The following is a 15,242-nucleotide window of genomic DNA, read 5'->3' on the forward strand; positions in this document are numbered from 1 at the left end:
CAAAGGTTTGGAACAAGTTCTGAGTTTCCAAATAGACACCTAGCATGCTCTTTTGGGGAAAGAAAGAACAGAATCAGTGAGACTTCATGTCATTTCCTGTAAGAAAGGCAGCTCTCTTTGTGTTGAGGTTCTGCAGACATCAAGCCGTGGCCCTGGCAGATGGTCTGAAATTCTTTCAAATTCAAAGCTTCTTGAAGTCAGGAGGCTTCCTTCAATTATGTTAGTGGCTTTTGGATCAGCTTATAAATACTTGGGAACTGGGATGCATTTTTCCTAGAGAAAAACTACGTCTTTCTTCCTTCAAGACTCACGTTAACTAGGAGTGCATGTTCGGTGCAGATAAAGCTGTTTTATGCCTTTATGCCTCCAGTACATAGTGTATCCACCAATTCACCCTTATATCCTGGTCTCCCGTCCTCTGTCATTATTCTGTATATTAAAATGATTCCTGCCCAAAGTAGAAACCGCGTTCTGCATTGTTTGGACATAACAGATGCTGGCATCAATTCTGACAGATATAGGTTATTGTAGGGCATACATTATGCATGTTGTTGGCAAAAAAAAAAAAAAAAAGTCAGCATTTTGAAATCTGCATGAAACTCTGAGGGTCATTCAGTGCCTTTCATAAACGGAGAGCTGCTGTAAGGGATGTAAGTAGTTTATATGAAACGATGAGCACATACACAATGGGTATCCTAACTTACTCTGTCCTGCCCCAGTTCTGAAATGTAACCTTCCGTGACTCTGGATGCCATCCAGAGGGACCTGCCCAGGCTTGAGCGGTGGGCCTGTGCGAACCTCCTGAACTTCAACAAGGCCAAGCCCAAGTCCTCCACTTGGGGCAATCCCAAGCACAAATCCAGGCTGGGAGGAGCACGGGCTGAGAGCAGCTCTGAGGGGAGGTCTCGGAGGTGCTGGTTGATGAGAAGCGCACCGTGAGCCGGCCATGGGCGCTTGCAGCCCAGAAAGCCACCTGCATCCTGGGCTGCATCCAAAGCAGCGTGGCCAGCAGGGTGAGGATGGAGATTATCTCGCTTTGTTCTGCTCTTGTGAGACCCCACCTGGAGCCCAGTGTTCAGCTCCGGGGTCCCCAGCACAAGGATGTGGGCCCATCAGAGTGAGCTCATCCAGCGGAGGCCATGAGGATGATGAGAGGGCTGTGGCGCCTCTCCTGTGAGGTCCCTTCCAACCCCGACCCGTAGCTATAAGATTAAAACACTCAAAGGTGTGGTGTGTCTTATGAAAGCTATTATTTTTCTATAACGCAGCTAAACTAGTACTTATTTAACTCCTACTCTAGCATGCTTTCTGCTTTTCTCACAAAGTTTGCTTCAGATAATCAATTTGTTTAGATCTGTGACCCACAGCTTGGCTATGAAGACATTTCTAGAAATCTTGATGCTTTCCAAGTGAAGCAAGATTTAGGAATTTATTTATAGAATAACTGGGCCAGTTTGTAGCTCCTTGATTTGAAGGTCAGAAACTGCAAAGCTGGTTTAGCATCTTAAAATTAGGCAGGAAGCTTCCTGACAGAAGCTTTCAGTTATGTGGAAATGTGACGTTGTGGAAATCAATGAGATTTTGGTTGGAATGTTATCTGCTTTTAAACACAATCATGAAAAAAAAATAACTTTTTGCCAGATATCTTTCTAGAAGTTTTCTGGAGTTGCCAGATACACTTGATAGTGCAGCTATGTACATGGTGATGGCAGTCTCTAATGTTAATTGCATTTTACATTCTAGTCTTCGTTTATTTGTGATATTTGTGATAAATTTGTGGTTACACTCAAAGCAGTTCTGTAACATGCCACTTTTTCCTGTCGGTGTTGTTTTCTGGCAGGTACTCAGGTTTGTTAACAAGTGTATTTGTGATGAATCCATGTGCAAATTAAGAAAGTAACCTCCAGAATATTTTTCTTGTCTATCTTGATCTTGTCTGAGCTTCAGTCAAACACTTGATATAGAGGCTCAGAGGAATTGATCTGTTACGAGAGGAGGCTAGAAACCTGGCTCATTTAGACTAGCAGAATGAAAGTTAGCAGGGGTGTGATTGCTGTCTGTAACAAATGCAGGCAGGGAAAAGAAGTATTCAGCCTGTAACCACTGGGTGAAATGGATCTAAGTTGGCCATGAACTGATTTATGTTGGACGGCAGAAAGTGCTGAAATGGAAGTTTTGAAATGAACAGCAGCAACAAACAAATTAGTTTGAGGATAAGCTTGCTAAACAGATAAAATTGAATGAGCTGGTTGCTCTGGTAAGAATGGATGGGATTAGATCCATCACACCTCTCTGTACTGTAATTAACATTGCTGTAGGATTTTACAGAATTAAGCATACTGAATTATATACAGGTATTCTAGGCACAGTATATTCCAACATGATTAATTCTTCATTATATCTTAAATACTTCTGCTAGTTCACACCCTGTGTTTTGCCAAATTCTATTGTCCTGGTTTTCAGAGATGCCAAAAATCATAATTACCAGTGAAATACCGGTAAATAAAAATTACAAGTAATTTTACGCATTTATGATTAACTTAATTTCAGAAATGTATTGTCTTAAAGGAAAATAAACCACTGTAAACAATAGGATTTGCACTGAAAAATGCACGAGAATTTCTTCATTCTCACCTGAGATTAATACAAAGGTGGCGTTTTACCTATGTTGTTTCTGTACATTAGTAATGTGATAAGCTAAATCACCTGATACAGAGTTTCATAAAGCAAATAATGCTTTTGTAGGTTTGGTTAGACTTCCATGTCTGTCTGTAAGATGAGGGCACGCTCGCAGCTAATCATGTATGCAGAGCTATCGTTTGTATTGTGATGAGGGAGTTTTCCTGCATTAGGATGAAGCTGTCAGCTTGGAGTCGCTGCTTGCATGCAGCGTTGCTTTCATTTGCCACACAATAGGTGCAGCGTTCCTTGATGCTCAGTCAGAATTGCAAAGCGTGACGGCGTTAAGCTGAGAAATAAAGCAAGCTCTGGTATTTACCTAAGTAGAATAATGGCCTGGTGGTAATTAGGTGCCCATTTTCGGTATACCAGTAACCTGAAGAAATAGTAAAAGTTATGATGTAATTTGGGTTGAGTAATGTAGGAACTGGTATTATTTCGCTTAATGTTTCATCAGCACTTGGGAGTATTATTTATTCTTAACTACAGAGTAGTAATTATTGAACGTGATTTCTTTCATGTTTCATACAATTTAGAGGAGATCACGCAAGAGATGACAAATAATTGTGCTTCTTGCCACCTAAATTACAGTAATGATCTTGCAGCACAATTAGGTCTTTTCCAGACGGACCAATCCTTTCTGTTAGCAGTTAGTCACTAACCTGGTCTCCTACGACAGGACGACCTGCTTCATGGATGAGGGAAAGGGAGGTTGTTTAAATGGGTTTTAGTAGAGCATTTCACACTTTTCCACGGTATTTTTTCTGGGGAAACTGTCTGCTTGTGGCTTGCACAGGTGACCAGTTTGCTGGGTGAAGAACTGCTGGATCTCTGGAGTGGGCCCTTGGTGTGTTTGCGGGCAGCACCATGGTGGGTGGGATTGTTGATCTGCTCGAGGCTTTGTGGAGGGATCTGGATAGGTGGGATCAATGGGCTGAGTCCAACCACATCACACTCAAGAAGGTGAAGTGCCAGTTCTGCTTTTGGGTCGTAACCCCATGCAGTGGTACAGGCTTGGGGAAGAGTGGCTGGAAAGTTGCCCAGCAGAAAAGGACCTGGGGGAGCTGGTTGACAGCCGACTGAGCGTAAGCCCGCAGTGTGCCCAGGTGGCCAAAACACTTATGGCATCCTGGCCTGCATCAGGAATAGTGTGGCCAACAGGACCTCGGGAGGTGATGATCCTCTTGATTTCAGCACTGGTGAGACCACAGGTGGATATTGTGTTCTGTTTTGGGTCTCAAGTTGCAACAGGAGAGGTTTAGATTGAACATGAGGAAGAAATCTTCTTGGAGAAGGGTGGTCATGGCTGGAATGGGCTGCCCAGAGAAGTGAGGGAGTCACCGTCCGTGGAGGTATTTTAGAGATGTGAGTGTGTGGCACTAAGGGACATGGTTTAGTGATGGGACTTGGTAGGTCAGGTTGGTGGCTGGACTTGATGTTGAAAGTCAAACCCAGGTGACCCTGATAGTATTACTTTCCAGTAAGAAACTGTTCAAACAGGGCTGCCTGGTGACCTTGACTTTGTGTGCCTTCACTCTTATTTGTACTATTAGTATACATTCTTACACAATCTTACTTAACCAAAAGAGTTTGAGGTTAAGATTATAAATGGATGTGCCCACTTAATTATAGTAATCTAGAGAATTCAATTTGGAGGGAAATTATTACACAAAGTATAATTTAAAGGTAGAGGGAGAGTGATCAACAGTAGACTTGTTCTACTGAAATGATGCTTTCCTTGGCAGTATAAAAACTGGAAAAAATGCTATCATAACATCTTTTAAGTCTTCGCTACATTTCTTATGGAGCTGGCACTTCTTCACTTGATTTCAAGTATTCGTGTAATATCACAGGACAGTGTTTCACTGCAATACACTAGCTGTCCATAATGCTTTAAGTATTTTTGTAAAAGTGCAGTTATAGTTATAAGAACATGGAGTTAGAGTACCCACAATATTCTCTTCCTGCTGAATTCTCCCTCCCCCTTATTTCATATCTACTGGGGAGGGCTCTTGAACTGTAGTCAGAAACAATGACTTAGTTGTAGAGGTAGCGAGAATAATCTTTGAGTGAAATATTTTGTTTCTCTAGGGGTGGATATGTAACCTTTGTTATGGATGTGCACCCTTTAAATAAAGAAATAAATGTGGTTCAGCTGTGTAAATGCAGCTGGTATTCATTTAGAGGTAGTAGTGTGCAACCAGAGTTCTTGTCTTGAAAATGAAACATGAAATTGATCTAAGCTTTACTACATGTAACCCAAAATATTGTCAAAAAATGAAGGAATGTCAGCCTTATTCTCTTGAACACGTTCACTAGAGCAGTGGGCTCTTCGGTAATATTGATCTAAAAGCTATGAAATTGTCCATATTGGTGTTCTTGATACCTGTTCATCACAATTCTTTGCTTAAAATTACAGAGATAACATTGAGATTTGAACCTTACATAGATCCAGGGGGCTCTGCACTTATAAAAGGAAGAGGAGGGAAAGCAATAAAGGAGGAGGCTCTTCTAGGAAGAGTCTTTGTGAAAATGAAACAAACTTTGCCCTAAGAAGAAGGAAGGACAAATTATTTTTTTTCTTGCCCTTTTTTTTAAAAAAAAAAAAAAACAATTTTTAAATAAAAAAGTGAGGTTGTATGTGATCGTATACTTTCATGAGGTAATAATCAGGTGAAAGAAATAGTCTGCCTTTGTGCCATAGTCAGATACCTATTAAACAGTGTCTTTTGAATGCTTTTATGATCTTTGTACTTCATAAATTGTTGCTAACTAAAATATATATATATATTTATATATATATATTTGATTTGTTTTTTGTTTGTTTGTTTTTGGTTCAGGTTTACCAAAAATGCAAGTAATTCGAAACTACAATGGAATACCACAACCAGCGCCACAAGATGGTCCACCGTTGCATATCCAGATTGGGGACACTATTGAACTTATTACTGGCGATGCACATAGCTTATTTTGGCAGGTAATGTATGGTTTACCAAATAGTCATTAATCCCAGATAACAAACGTGTTGATATTTTGCTTTTGTAACTTCCTTTTTTTCTTGAACAAGGAAAATCTGATTTGTTTTAACCAAAATAAATATCTAATACAGCTGTTCTTACTTTTGAAGTACCAACAGTACCTATATTGTATAAAGCTTGAATGTTGCAGCTTAGAGTAAAACTTGTAGCGAGTAAATCTGCAAGACCAGGACATAGGTAGCAATCCTTCTATTGAAATTATTGGAGATAAGGAGAGTGTTTGACACATAAATGGCAAAGTCCTATGTATTTTCACTCATTGCTTCTCTGGCATGGCAGAACTCGAATCTGTATTGGCAAAACTCAGTTACAGGTAGTAGATTTATAGGGGAGAGAAATTGCTCTGCAAAACAGAACCACATCTAAGCATCCTGATTACCTCTCAAGTCATTTGAGGGTAGTTTTTATGTACAGAGGACAAGTATAATCTATTGACGGCAACATCAGTTACCCTGATAGAAATTGAGTATCACATAATACATATCACTACAGTTAATTAAATTTCTTTTTAGTTGAGCACTATGAAGGAGAATTAAAAATGCTGGAAGGTTTACTTACTTTAAAGACAGATGTATGAAAATGTCTCTCTTTTTTATACTAGAATCCTGCATACTACTGATGTCATTGGATTATAGATTATTGGATTGAAAATAGAGCAAAATAGAAGAACATTCAGGGTATTAATAGAACAATAACAGGGAAGCATCAGCTATCTTCAATTGTTGTAGATATTTGATTTTTTTTGTTTGATTTTATTTTTTCTTTATGGCTATATTAAATTAATAAACGTAGTTGTAACAGCTTGGTCTGTAACATGAATTAAGACACAATTGTTTTTTCCTGGCTTCAGTGAGGATGGTCTTCTCCAAACTATTCAGGACAGAACCAGTGAATTCTGTTCCTGGTTCTGGGAATCTGGGTGATTCTGAATAACTTTTCACCTGGGGAGGTCATAACCAATAGAATTGCCTTATCTGTTAAATGATATGTAAACAATAGTAAAAGGAAAAAAAAATGCTACATAGTGGACAGTTGATTTTTCAAATTGTGAAAAATAAATTTTGTCAATTGTTGGTAGTCAGATTTCTGCCTATATGGATTTGTATTTAGGGCTTTGTTCTTCAATTCTGATTCAGAGAAGTTCTTAAGGATGCTCTTGATTTGGGATCAATTGACCAAGTAGATTATCAGACTAATACACTTCATACAACCAAAATTATTGTGACCTTGTGGGACCAATTCTATTGTTATGTCCATATCCATCCATACGTCAACTCAATCTACTGGAATTATTGTCAATGTTATTTGTACCTATCATGTTAAATAATTTAGCTAGAATCAAATTGTGTTCAGCTAGCAGAAACTGGAAAGTGGGTGAGGCTTTTTCCTCAGAAGCCTTAGTAATAGGTTTGAATCTTAGTAAAAATTCTCCTGTTCAGTAGAATCACTCAGGAAATCTTTTCCTTAACAAGTGGTCTTGTCACAGGCTGCTCAATAAGGGTTTTCATGACTTGTGACAACATCTGTATTTTAAAATGCATGTTAAGAAAACTTCAAAACATATTTTTATGCAAATCTAAATTTTATTCAAGGGATGTTTTAGAATAACTTGTAGCTGACCTGCAAAACAGTAATATAGGAATGGATTTTTAAGCGCACCATTGCTCATTTTAGAAATTCAAATTCTTGTAATAGAGAAGTATTTGTGGTTTAATTTTTTCATTCTTTACAGTATATCAAACACCCCAAGTTATTAAGCAATACTTACCTTAAACTGCAGCTGGAAAGCAATACTATCAAATGTGTTTTGACAGATATCAAAATTCTGTGAAGTTAATGTTTGCATGAATGATTGTATAGCAGTTACTGTGGTAATTCTGCAGTCAGTCAAGGCCATACACAAACATGAATCTTCCTGTTGCACAGCCTGGAAAACAGAAGCAGCATTTTTTTCTATGATGGCCTTCCCAGAGACCATCTGACCGATCACAGAGACAATAAGATGGTTGGGGTGTATATTTCTGTATTCCGTGCATTTGCTTTCTGCCTCCCCACTAGTATCATTCAAACCTGAGCTTTCTTTGAAGAGAAGGTGCAAGGGGATTGATGCTATCACAAGTAATCTTACTGTTCTCAGTAAACACTTGTGTAGAAAAAGGATGGTCCTGTGCTGATCCTCTTGTATCCCATTTTGCATGACTGCTTTTCTTTCCTGCCAAGGTGCAGAACTGGAAGAGCCATGCTGTTTGCCTAGGTGTTGCTTGTTTATCCTCACTTACAGAATGAAATTAAAAATAAAAAAGGGGTGGGGGGAGATTGGGAGTGGGTGGGTGGAGAGAAATTTTGTCATTTTAAAAGGAAATTTCAGACCCTTAACCAGAGCACTACTAGTTGCTTCAGCTGTAATAGTGTACCTTTTGAAGTAGTCTTGTTTTTATTGTGGATGTGAGCATTTCTCTCCTCTCCAGAGTTTGCTCTGAGTAAACTGGTAGCTGCTTAACCTGAGGGCAGGCTTTTAGGGATGCCCCGATGCCTGCCATAAGATATAATGTAATTCTAGCTTTGCCGGTTTCCACTGTAATTACCCACCATCCTCAGGCAGTTGTCTTTCTGAAGTATGCCAAAAGAGTACAGGTAATTCCTGAGCTGATTCTTGCCATTCTCAAAACCAGCTTTTCTTTAATGCAAATGAAACCCATATCAAGTAATTGCTAATACAGATGTCATTCCTAATGCTTCAGTAGTTAGTAGTCCTGCTGTAAACATCCAGAAGACATTAAGTATATTGTAAATACTCTTATGATATAAAACTGGAAATTGTGTTTGAGAGAGAATTAATTTTTCTATGTTGCAATGTAATGACAACCCACTGGGACAATGGAAAATGATGCTACTGTGTGAAAAAAGTCAGAATGTGGAGAGGAACTAGCATGAGCTCTTTATCTTTTCCATATAAATATGGAGCATAATTCTCATTTGGGAAGATATTTGCAGAAAACTAGGAGTTACTGTGTGATTGCTGCTAAAAGAGTGAAATATGAATCTGATGTCTTTGCTCAAAGTAGTTTCCTCAAGCTAAACTGACAATATTCATTTTAAGGCTTTTCGGATAGTCAGTTGATGTACCCCAAAACACGATGGGTGTTGGCTTCGATAAAGTATTTTAAAGGCTCAGTGTGTAGCAGATAGAAGGAGGTAAGCTTTCTGATCCTGAAAGGGTATGCTTTGAGACGGAGCAGCTCAGAGGTAGCTAACAGCAACTGTTCTGCCCAGAGAGCATGCAGAAGAAAACTTGGTTTTGCTGGGAAAGGAGCAGATCTGGAATATGGTTCCTACTCATACGTGTTAAAATGTTGCATTTGTGTATATTTTTGTTTGGGGGAGAAGAGCAAAACAAACAAACAAACAAGGGAAGTAAGGGCTGGAAGTTGAGAGAGAATATAGACTTCAGCTTCTTCAATCTGAGGTGGGAGCTAAGCAGGAGGGAAAGAGGAAGAGCTTGAAGCACTTCTTTGCTCAGATGAAACGATGATAGAATATAAGGGCCTTAATTTATACATCAGAAAACTTCTCTGTTAAATTGTTCCTAAGTCTTCCCTGAGCTCCTGAGTAGATGTGCTGTGTGTCTGGTTTTTCCTTTATTTGCAATTTTTGTCTGTTCAGGGAATTTCTCATAAATGAGCCGAACTTGGATGGCTGTTTTTAAGCATCCTCTAGAATTGTGCTGCTTTGCCTTGAATTTAAATGAAAGGAATTCAATAGAGCGCTACCCTGAATTAGGTCTGAAAACTGCTTTTATCCTGGTTTCGTGTTTTCCATGTAATGCTGATGCTGGTTCAAAATGTTTTCAAAGGGAGAGATTTTTAATTACTTTCATTTAAAATACCAATAATTTTTGAGTTCCTAATACAGAATCTGTATATTGCTAGAGTATGTTGGAAAAGTGAGTGATTTTACTGTGCAGCTTTGTAGGCTGTAGCAGTTCATTAATAGGAGGTGATGTTAATAATTTCACATTGTGGTATCATAGCTGTATATTGGGTAGAGATTTTCAGTGTATGTTACAATGCCCCTTGTTTGTTAGGCAGTTCTTATCTTGAAGGGTCTCTTTGACAAGTCGCTTTCTCAGATTAATGGTAGTCTGCATTTCTTACTGAACATACTTCTCTGTCTGTTGCATGTATATCGTGTAATCTGTCCTGCACAGCATTTCCCTCTCTGGCTGTGGGTAAGTTCATGCATGTGTAAGTCATGCATGAGTACTGCAGCAGCAGGGACTTCCATGAGAGAGGCTTGTTTCTCTCCTGTCATGAAACTTGTAGAGTATAAGCAGGTGTACTGTATTGAATTTTCCTAATTTTAGTCTTTCAGTGTAAAGTAGAGTTGACAGTGCTCTGATACTCTGCTGAATACAGACGACATTCATTCGTTGTGGTTCTTAAAACATGCTTACCTGTAGCCATGATATTTACGACACATACAAATAAACTGGTATTGAACTCACAGTTACCCAATGTCTTCTGAAATGCTGGGGAGGCAGCACTGTAGAAGTGCTCTCTGAAAGAGAAAACTGGGCTTTTTTCTTTCAGTTTGTGATTTTTCCATCCAACTCATGTCTTTCTTCACCAGATTCTTTGCAGTAACCAAAAAAAAAAAAAAAAGGGGGGGGGGACTAAGGACCCAATAATTATTAATTTTTTAGGTGTCCTGGAATGCTAGCTCTGTGCAAGCCCACTGAAGTTGCTGCACGTTGCATAGGTAAATAGCAGGGAGGAGTCTGCAAATAGCAGAAGTGTCATTTGACTTGGGAATGCCTCTGCCATTAACACAGGTACAAGAGCAGCGAGGCAGCCTCTAGTCGTGCTGAGTGTCATTGGAAGAAATGGACTGAAGGGCTTCATTGGCCCTTTTATATATAAATATGTACGAATACATGTACCCACATGCACATATATATTAAACCCGAAGTACAGTGTAATAGTATATATAAATATATATATGTTAAAAACAGTTCTGTCCAGTCAGTTGCTTTTGCTTTTATGATGACCCTAAGTCTTTACAGTGAGTGTTCAAAGGAAATGAAATGCTTACGCATCAAACGGTAAGCAATTAGCAAGCGGGAAATGTAAACTAGAAAGAAGTGATTAGTAGAAGTGAAGCATGGTGGCATGATGATTTTGCTGTTAATCATGACCAGTTGATGGATAGATCTTAAATTTTAAAACCATCATCTGACAAGTCAGTGTCTTGTCTGAACGACAGCAAGCCTTGATGAGTTTAGCTAGGATTTCTGAAGGTAAATAAATTAACCTGCTATCCGAAGAGCATTACCAAATGACTTATATCAGTTCATTATCTGCAGAACATTTTCTGGTGAGCGCTTTCCTTGAGCAATGTGTGATAAATCAAAGCCTGTTCTGTTTTAGGGGTTGGTTTTGTTTAACTAGCAAAGGCATTTGAAGTTATCCAATGTAAAGCTTTTCCTCAGAAGGCAAAGCCTTTCTTGGGGTTCTCTCAGCGTTTATTACATTCGTGGTATTGTTCAAAAAGTAAAGGCAGAGTTTTGTACCAGTCGTAGTACTTGGGGAATTGGTGTCCCAGTGGTGGTAGTGATGTTTTGTATGAGGAGAGAGTCTGTCCATGTGACGACTGCTGCTTTCACTTGGGTTTGGTATACGTCCATGGAATGCATGCTACACTTACAGCCTCTCCTTGCCCAACAAAATGACGCACATTTAGACACACCATGTCCCACAGCATCTTCTGACAAGTGGGAGTATTCCTTAATGCTGTACCTTTCATGTTAGTTTGTCCACTGATGATAGTTTCTTGCCACTTTTCATTTCCATGAATGTTCTCTTAGGTGTGTCAAGTGAATCTTCACATGATTCATTTTCTGCTGCAAGTGTGGTTGACTTGCTACCTGCAGAATACTTAATGAAAGTGTGCATACGTGTTAAAGTGTTCTCCAGCCTATGGATTACAGCTCAATCGCTTTATTCTGTGTGTCTATATTGTAACATCTGCATTGTGATGATAATGATTGAATGTGTGGAGCACAGCTGATCTCAGGATTTTTGCAGCTTTGCTGGATTTTTTAAGCTGTGATTCATGGCACTGTGTGTTCATAACAGCATCTAAACCAGGTAGTATAATGCTGGCTCTGCATCTTATTGTCTCGTGGTTGGGTCTTTCTATATATGCTGCAGTTCATTTAGTGGCTGCAATGTGGCTTTTCTGTTCCCCCCCAACCTTCTACCTGAGGGCACGAAACAGCTATGTTCTTGTTGCAGTGTGGTGCAGATTGAAGCATTTAAGTGCCTGCAAGCTAAAACGAGCTTTCATTCTAGACTTGTGGGTGGACAAAAAATTCTGGAGGAAAAAGATAATCCTGCAAGTATCCAGACCGTATTTCTGATTTGAAGGATGTGGCACTTTGATCATGTCCATGGTGTTTCAAACACTATTGAACATCTGAAAAGATCTCCCTTCTTGCACTGTCAGAACGTACTGGAGGTCTCTATCCCTGAGCTCATCAGATTTTGATCTTTGGCTGTTTCCTAGATGTGGACATGCATTGCATGATGTGTCATCTATTTCAGCTTCTTTCACCTTATATAAATGATTCATATATTTAACAATGGTGTGTGGGCACATACAAACTTACTGTTTAATTGTGCTGCTTAGAATGCCTTTTCTCATTAATACATTTTTTCTAGTGGCTGGCTGTATTGACTTTGATGTCACTGTTCAGATGAGATTAGTCTGGTAAATAGGGATCATTAAGATGGGAGACTGTCGGAGGTATGTAAGTCAAACCTGTAATTCAGAGGTATTCACACTGGGGGGTAAATACAGTATAAGGATGCAAATTCAGGCAGACAGAAGGAAAGTGTTTCTGAAGCATTTTTCCCCTGAAACTTTGTGCTGCAGGTATGTGGTCAAAATAATAAATGTTGCTTTCAAGATTACATTGCTAACAAAATACTTGCTCTTATTGCCAAGTGCTGATAGTATGTTGTATCAGCATATTAAACTTAATGGAGCTTAAGCATTTATGTGCTCTCTAAACTCTGTTAAATGACAACATTTATTTGCCAAAATGCACCTTTTGATGCCTTCGTTTTAGATACCTGTTTGGAAACTTTATCCATATGTTCTATGCAGCTCTGAGTGATCTGGTTGGCATGGTCAGAGCTGAATGTTTGCTAGCACTAGAAAAGTGTGGTTTCCTTTTTCCTTTTTTTTCTTCTTTCTATTTTTTTTCCTGTTTTGACTGGCTGAGAAAGCTCTTCAGGAAGGCTTGGTGATGAATTTAGAGCTGCATGGGCATGGCTCTGTAATGATCAGATCACATTCGGCACTGAGAAGCCCAGAGGAAACTGGTGGTCCTGCAACTTTGATGGAACCCAAGTGGTACCCCAAGGGCTCAGTTCAGGCCTTGGTGAATTGAATACACTGCTGCAGCTCGTCTCCCAGCTGCGTGCCCACATCAACAACGTTGCTGTGACTGGCACAGACAGTAAATCCTGACTTCTGTTGGTGTTCTTGTGCTTGCACAATTTCCAGTGATTTGTATAATTTAGGGAAAATCTTAACTGTAGAATTTGGTAATTCATTATTAGCTCTAAGTTCCTATTGGAGTTGGCATGATTTCCTGGGTGCTGCAACCGTTACTGCATGGTGCTGCTGGCTGGGGGTTCTGTGGTGTTGTAGTGTGGCAGCTCTTGCTACAGTGAGGCCAGTTCAGGTGGAAGTGACTTGAAAGGAGGTAATTGGAATCACCTTTAGTGAAGACTGCAGACACTGCAGACATTAACAGGACTGGGAATTACAACATAGGCTCGGGGTACACCTTGTGTTTCCCAGAACTCTCATCTATGTCATCTATATTTACTACTTAATTGCATATTTTTTAAAAATACCATTGAATAACTCTGTATTAGAGTAGCATTTTTATTCTAAGAGCTCTCTTTGGTAAACTCTTATGGTTCTAAACTGCTATGCATTTATTTATTATTAATTGCCATAATGTCTCAAAAATTTTTTTTTCTAGGGCAGAAATCTAACAACAGGAGAGCTTGGCTTCTTCCCAAGTGATGCAGTAAAGCCTAGCCCATGTGTAAGTAGAGTTGTTCATTTCATTTTGTCAATTTATAGGAAATTTTCCTAGTTCATACCAGCACTTTATTAATCTTATGTTACCAAAATCAGATTATTTCTAGTTCCTTTGTGTTTTTGTGGTGTTCAGTATTGCTTAAAATATAGCATTGTAGTACTTTAATTTACTGGATTTAAGTTGCACATGTTAAGAAAACATGTTTCAGAGGTAGGTTTAACTTTTGGGATTATTAATAAATTGAATTGTCTAAAGAGTTCCCGGAATATAGAACATTTTATGTGCAAGTATACTTTCTTCCTTCCCCCACCGCAAGGTGAGAATGCTATGGTTCTAATCTATTACCCAGTCACTTTGGGTTAGAGAGAGAGATTACACTGAGTAGTGAGCTTAAAAACATGGAACTAAAATAAAACTTTGAATTCAGAGTACACGATAAATCTCATCTCTGCACATTCTTACCTGCCTTTATTTAACTCAATGATTTTCTTAAGAAAAATGCAAGATAAATAAATTAACAATGTGTGCTCATGATTTTTGTGTACAGATATGATGACTGCATTAAAAGGCTGCGTGCTTGGTCCTTCGTTCTGTCCTCTGTGATGATGTGCATCAGATCACTGTTTGTCCTTTTATTGAGATAATTCATGTAAACCCATAACAACAGTGACAAATTATATTCCTCACTTTGCTGTGACAGCTTTAACTTTTTAACTTGATTCACAACAGTTTGACTTATTAATGGAATTACTTTCATTACAGCAGTCAAGATGCCACTTAATCATTTATAAGTAGATGGAACCAGCTGTTACTGACTACATTTTGATATGCCTTTAAGGCTTGCATTATCCTGTAGTTTCTCAAACAAATACATGATCCTAAAGAATAAACACGTTGTTATATCTTGAGACATCTCTACCATATATTTTGAGAGTTTTGTTTGAAGGATGGCACAGAATTTCTGTAAGCACAAGGCACACTAAATTGAGTGACAGAACAGCTCTGTGATGGTGATGGAAATGTTATGAGCTTAGCTTCCTTCTCCAGATACCTTGCTTATTATAAAATTGTGGATTTCTTGTGCCCTGGTGTCACCACAAGTGCTGCTGGACACAGGCAATATGTGCTGTGGATTGGCTTTGGGTTCCTGAAGCCACACAGTTATACCGTAGCATTGCTGACAGCAACTGCGGCAACGTTTCAGGAACCAGCACTATACTTTAAAGCAGAGGAAGTGGGATATCCAGACGTATGAAAAATGCTGTTGGGGGTGTTGTGAAGGTTGTGTTCCAGTGATAAAACTTGCTGTGAAGTTGAGAAATAAACTATTAAAAGGAGTATTGAAAATAATACAATTTTACAGAGTGAATAAATATTATTCATGAAACGTTACCAACCGATGTCGT

At 38.9% G+C, this 15,242-nt stretch overlaps 1 protein-coding gene across 4 annotated transcripts in view; it reads left to right on the forward strand.

Moving 5' to 3' along the window:
* The window catches only part of VAV3 (vav guanine nucleotide exchange factor 3), a 166,202-nt gene that overhangs the window by 128,019 nt on the left and 22,941 nt on the right, over positions 1 to 15,242 (forward strand). For all 4 annotated transcript variants that reach the window (XM_068690042.1, XM_068690039.1, XM_068690040.1 and 1 more), the window contains exons 20-21: positions 5,520 to 5,656; positions 13,774 to 13,839. In XM_068690042.1, coding sequence (XP_068546143.1) covers positions 5,520 to 5,656; positions 13,774 to 13,839 — 203 coding nt within the window. The remainder of the gene's footprint in view (positions 1 to 5,519; positions 5,657 to 13,773; positions 13,840 to 15,242) is intronic.

The sequence above is a fragment of the Anas acuta genome, chromosome 8 (genome assembly GCF_963932015.1).
Source record: "Anas acuta chromosome 8, bAnaAcu1.1, whole genome shotgun sequence".
Taxonomy (NCBI): domain Eukaryota; kingdom Metazoa; phylum Chordata; class Aves; order Anseriformes; family Anatidae; genus Anas; species Anas acuta.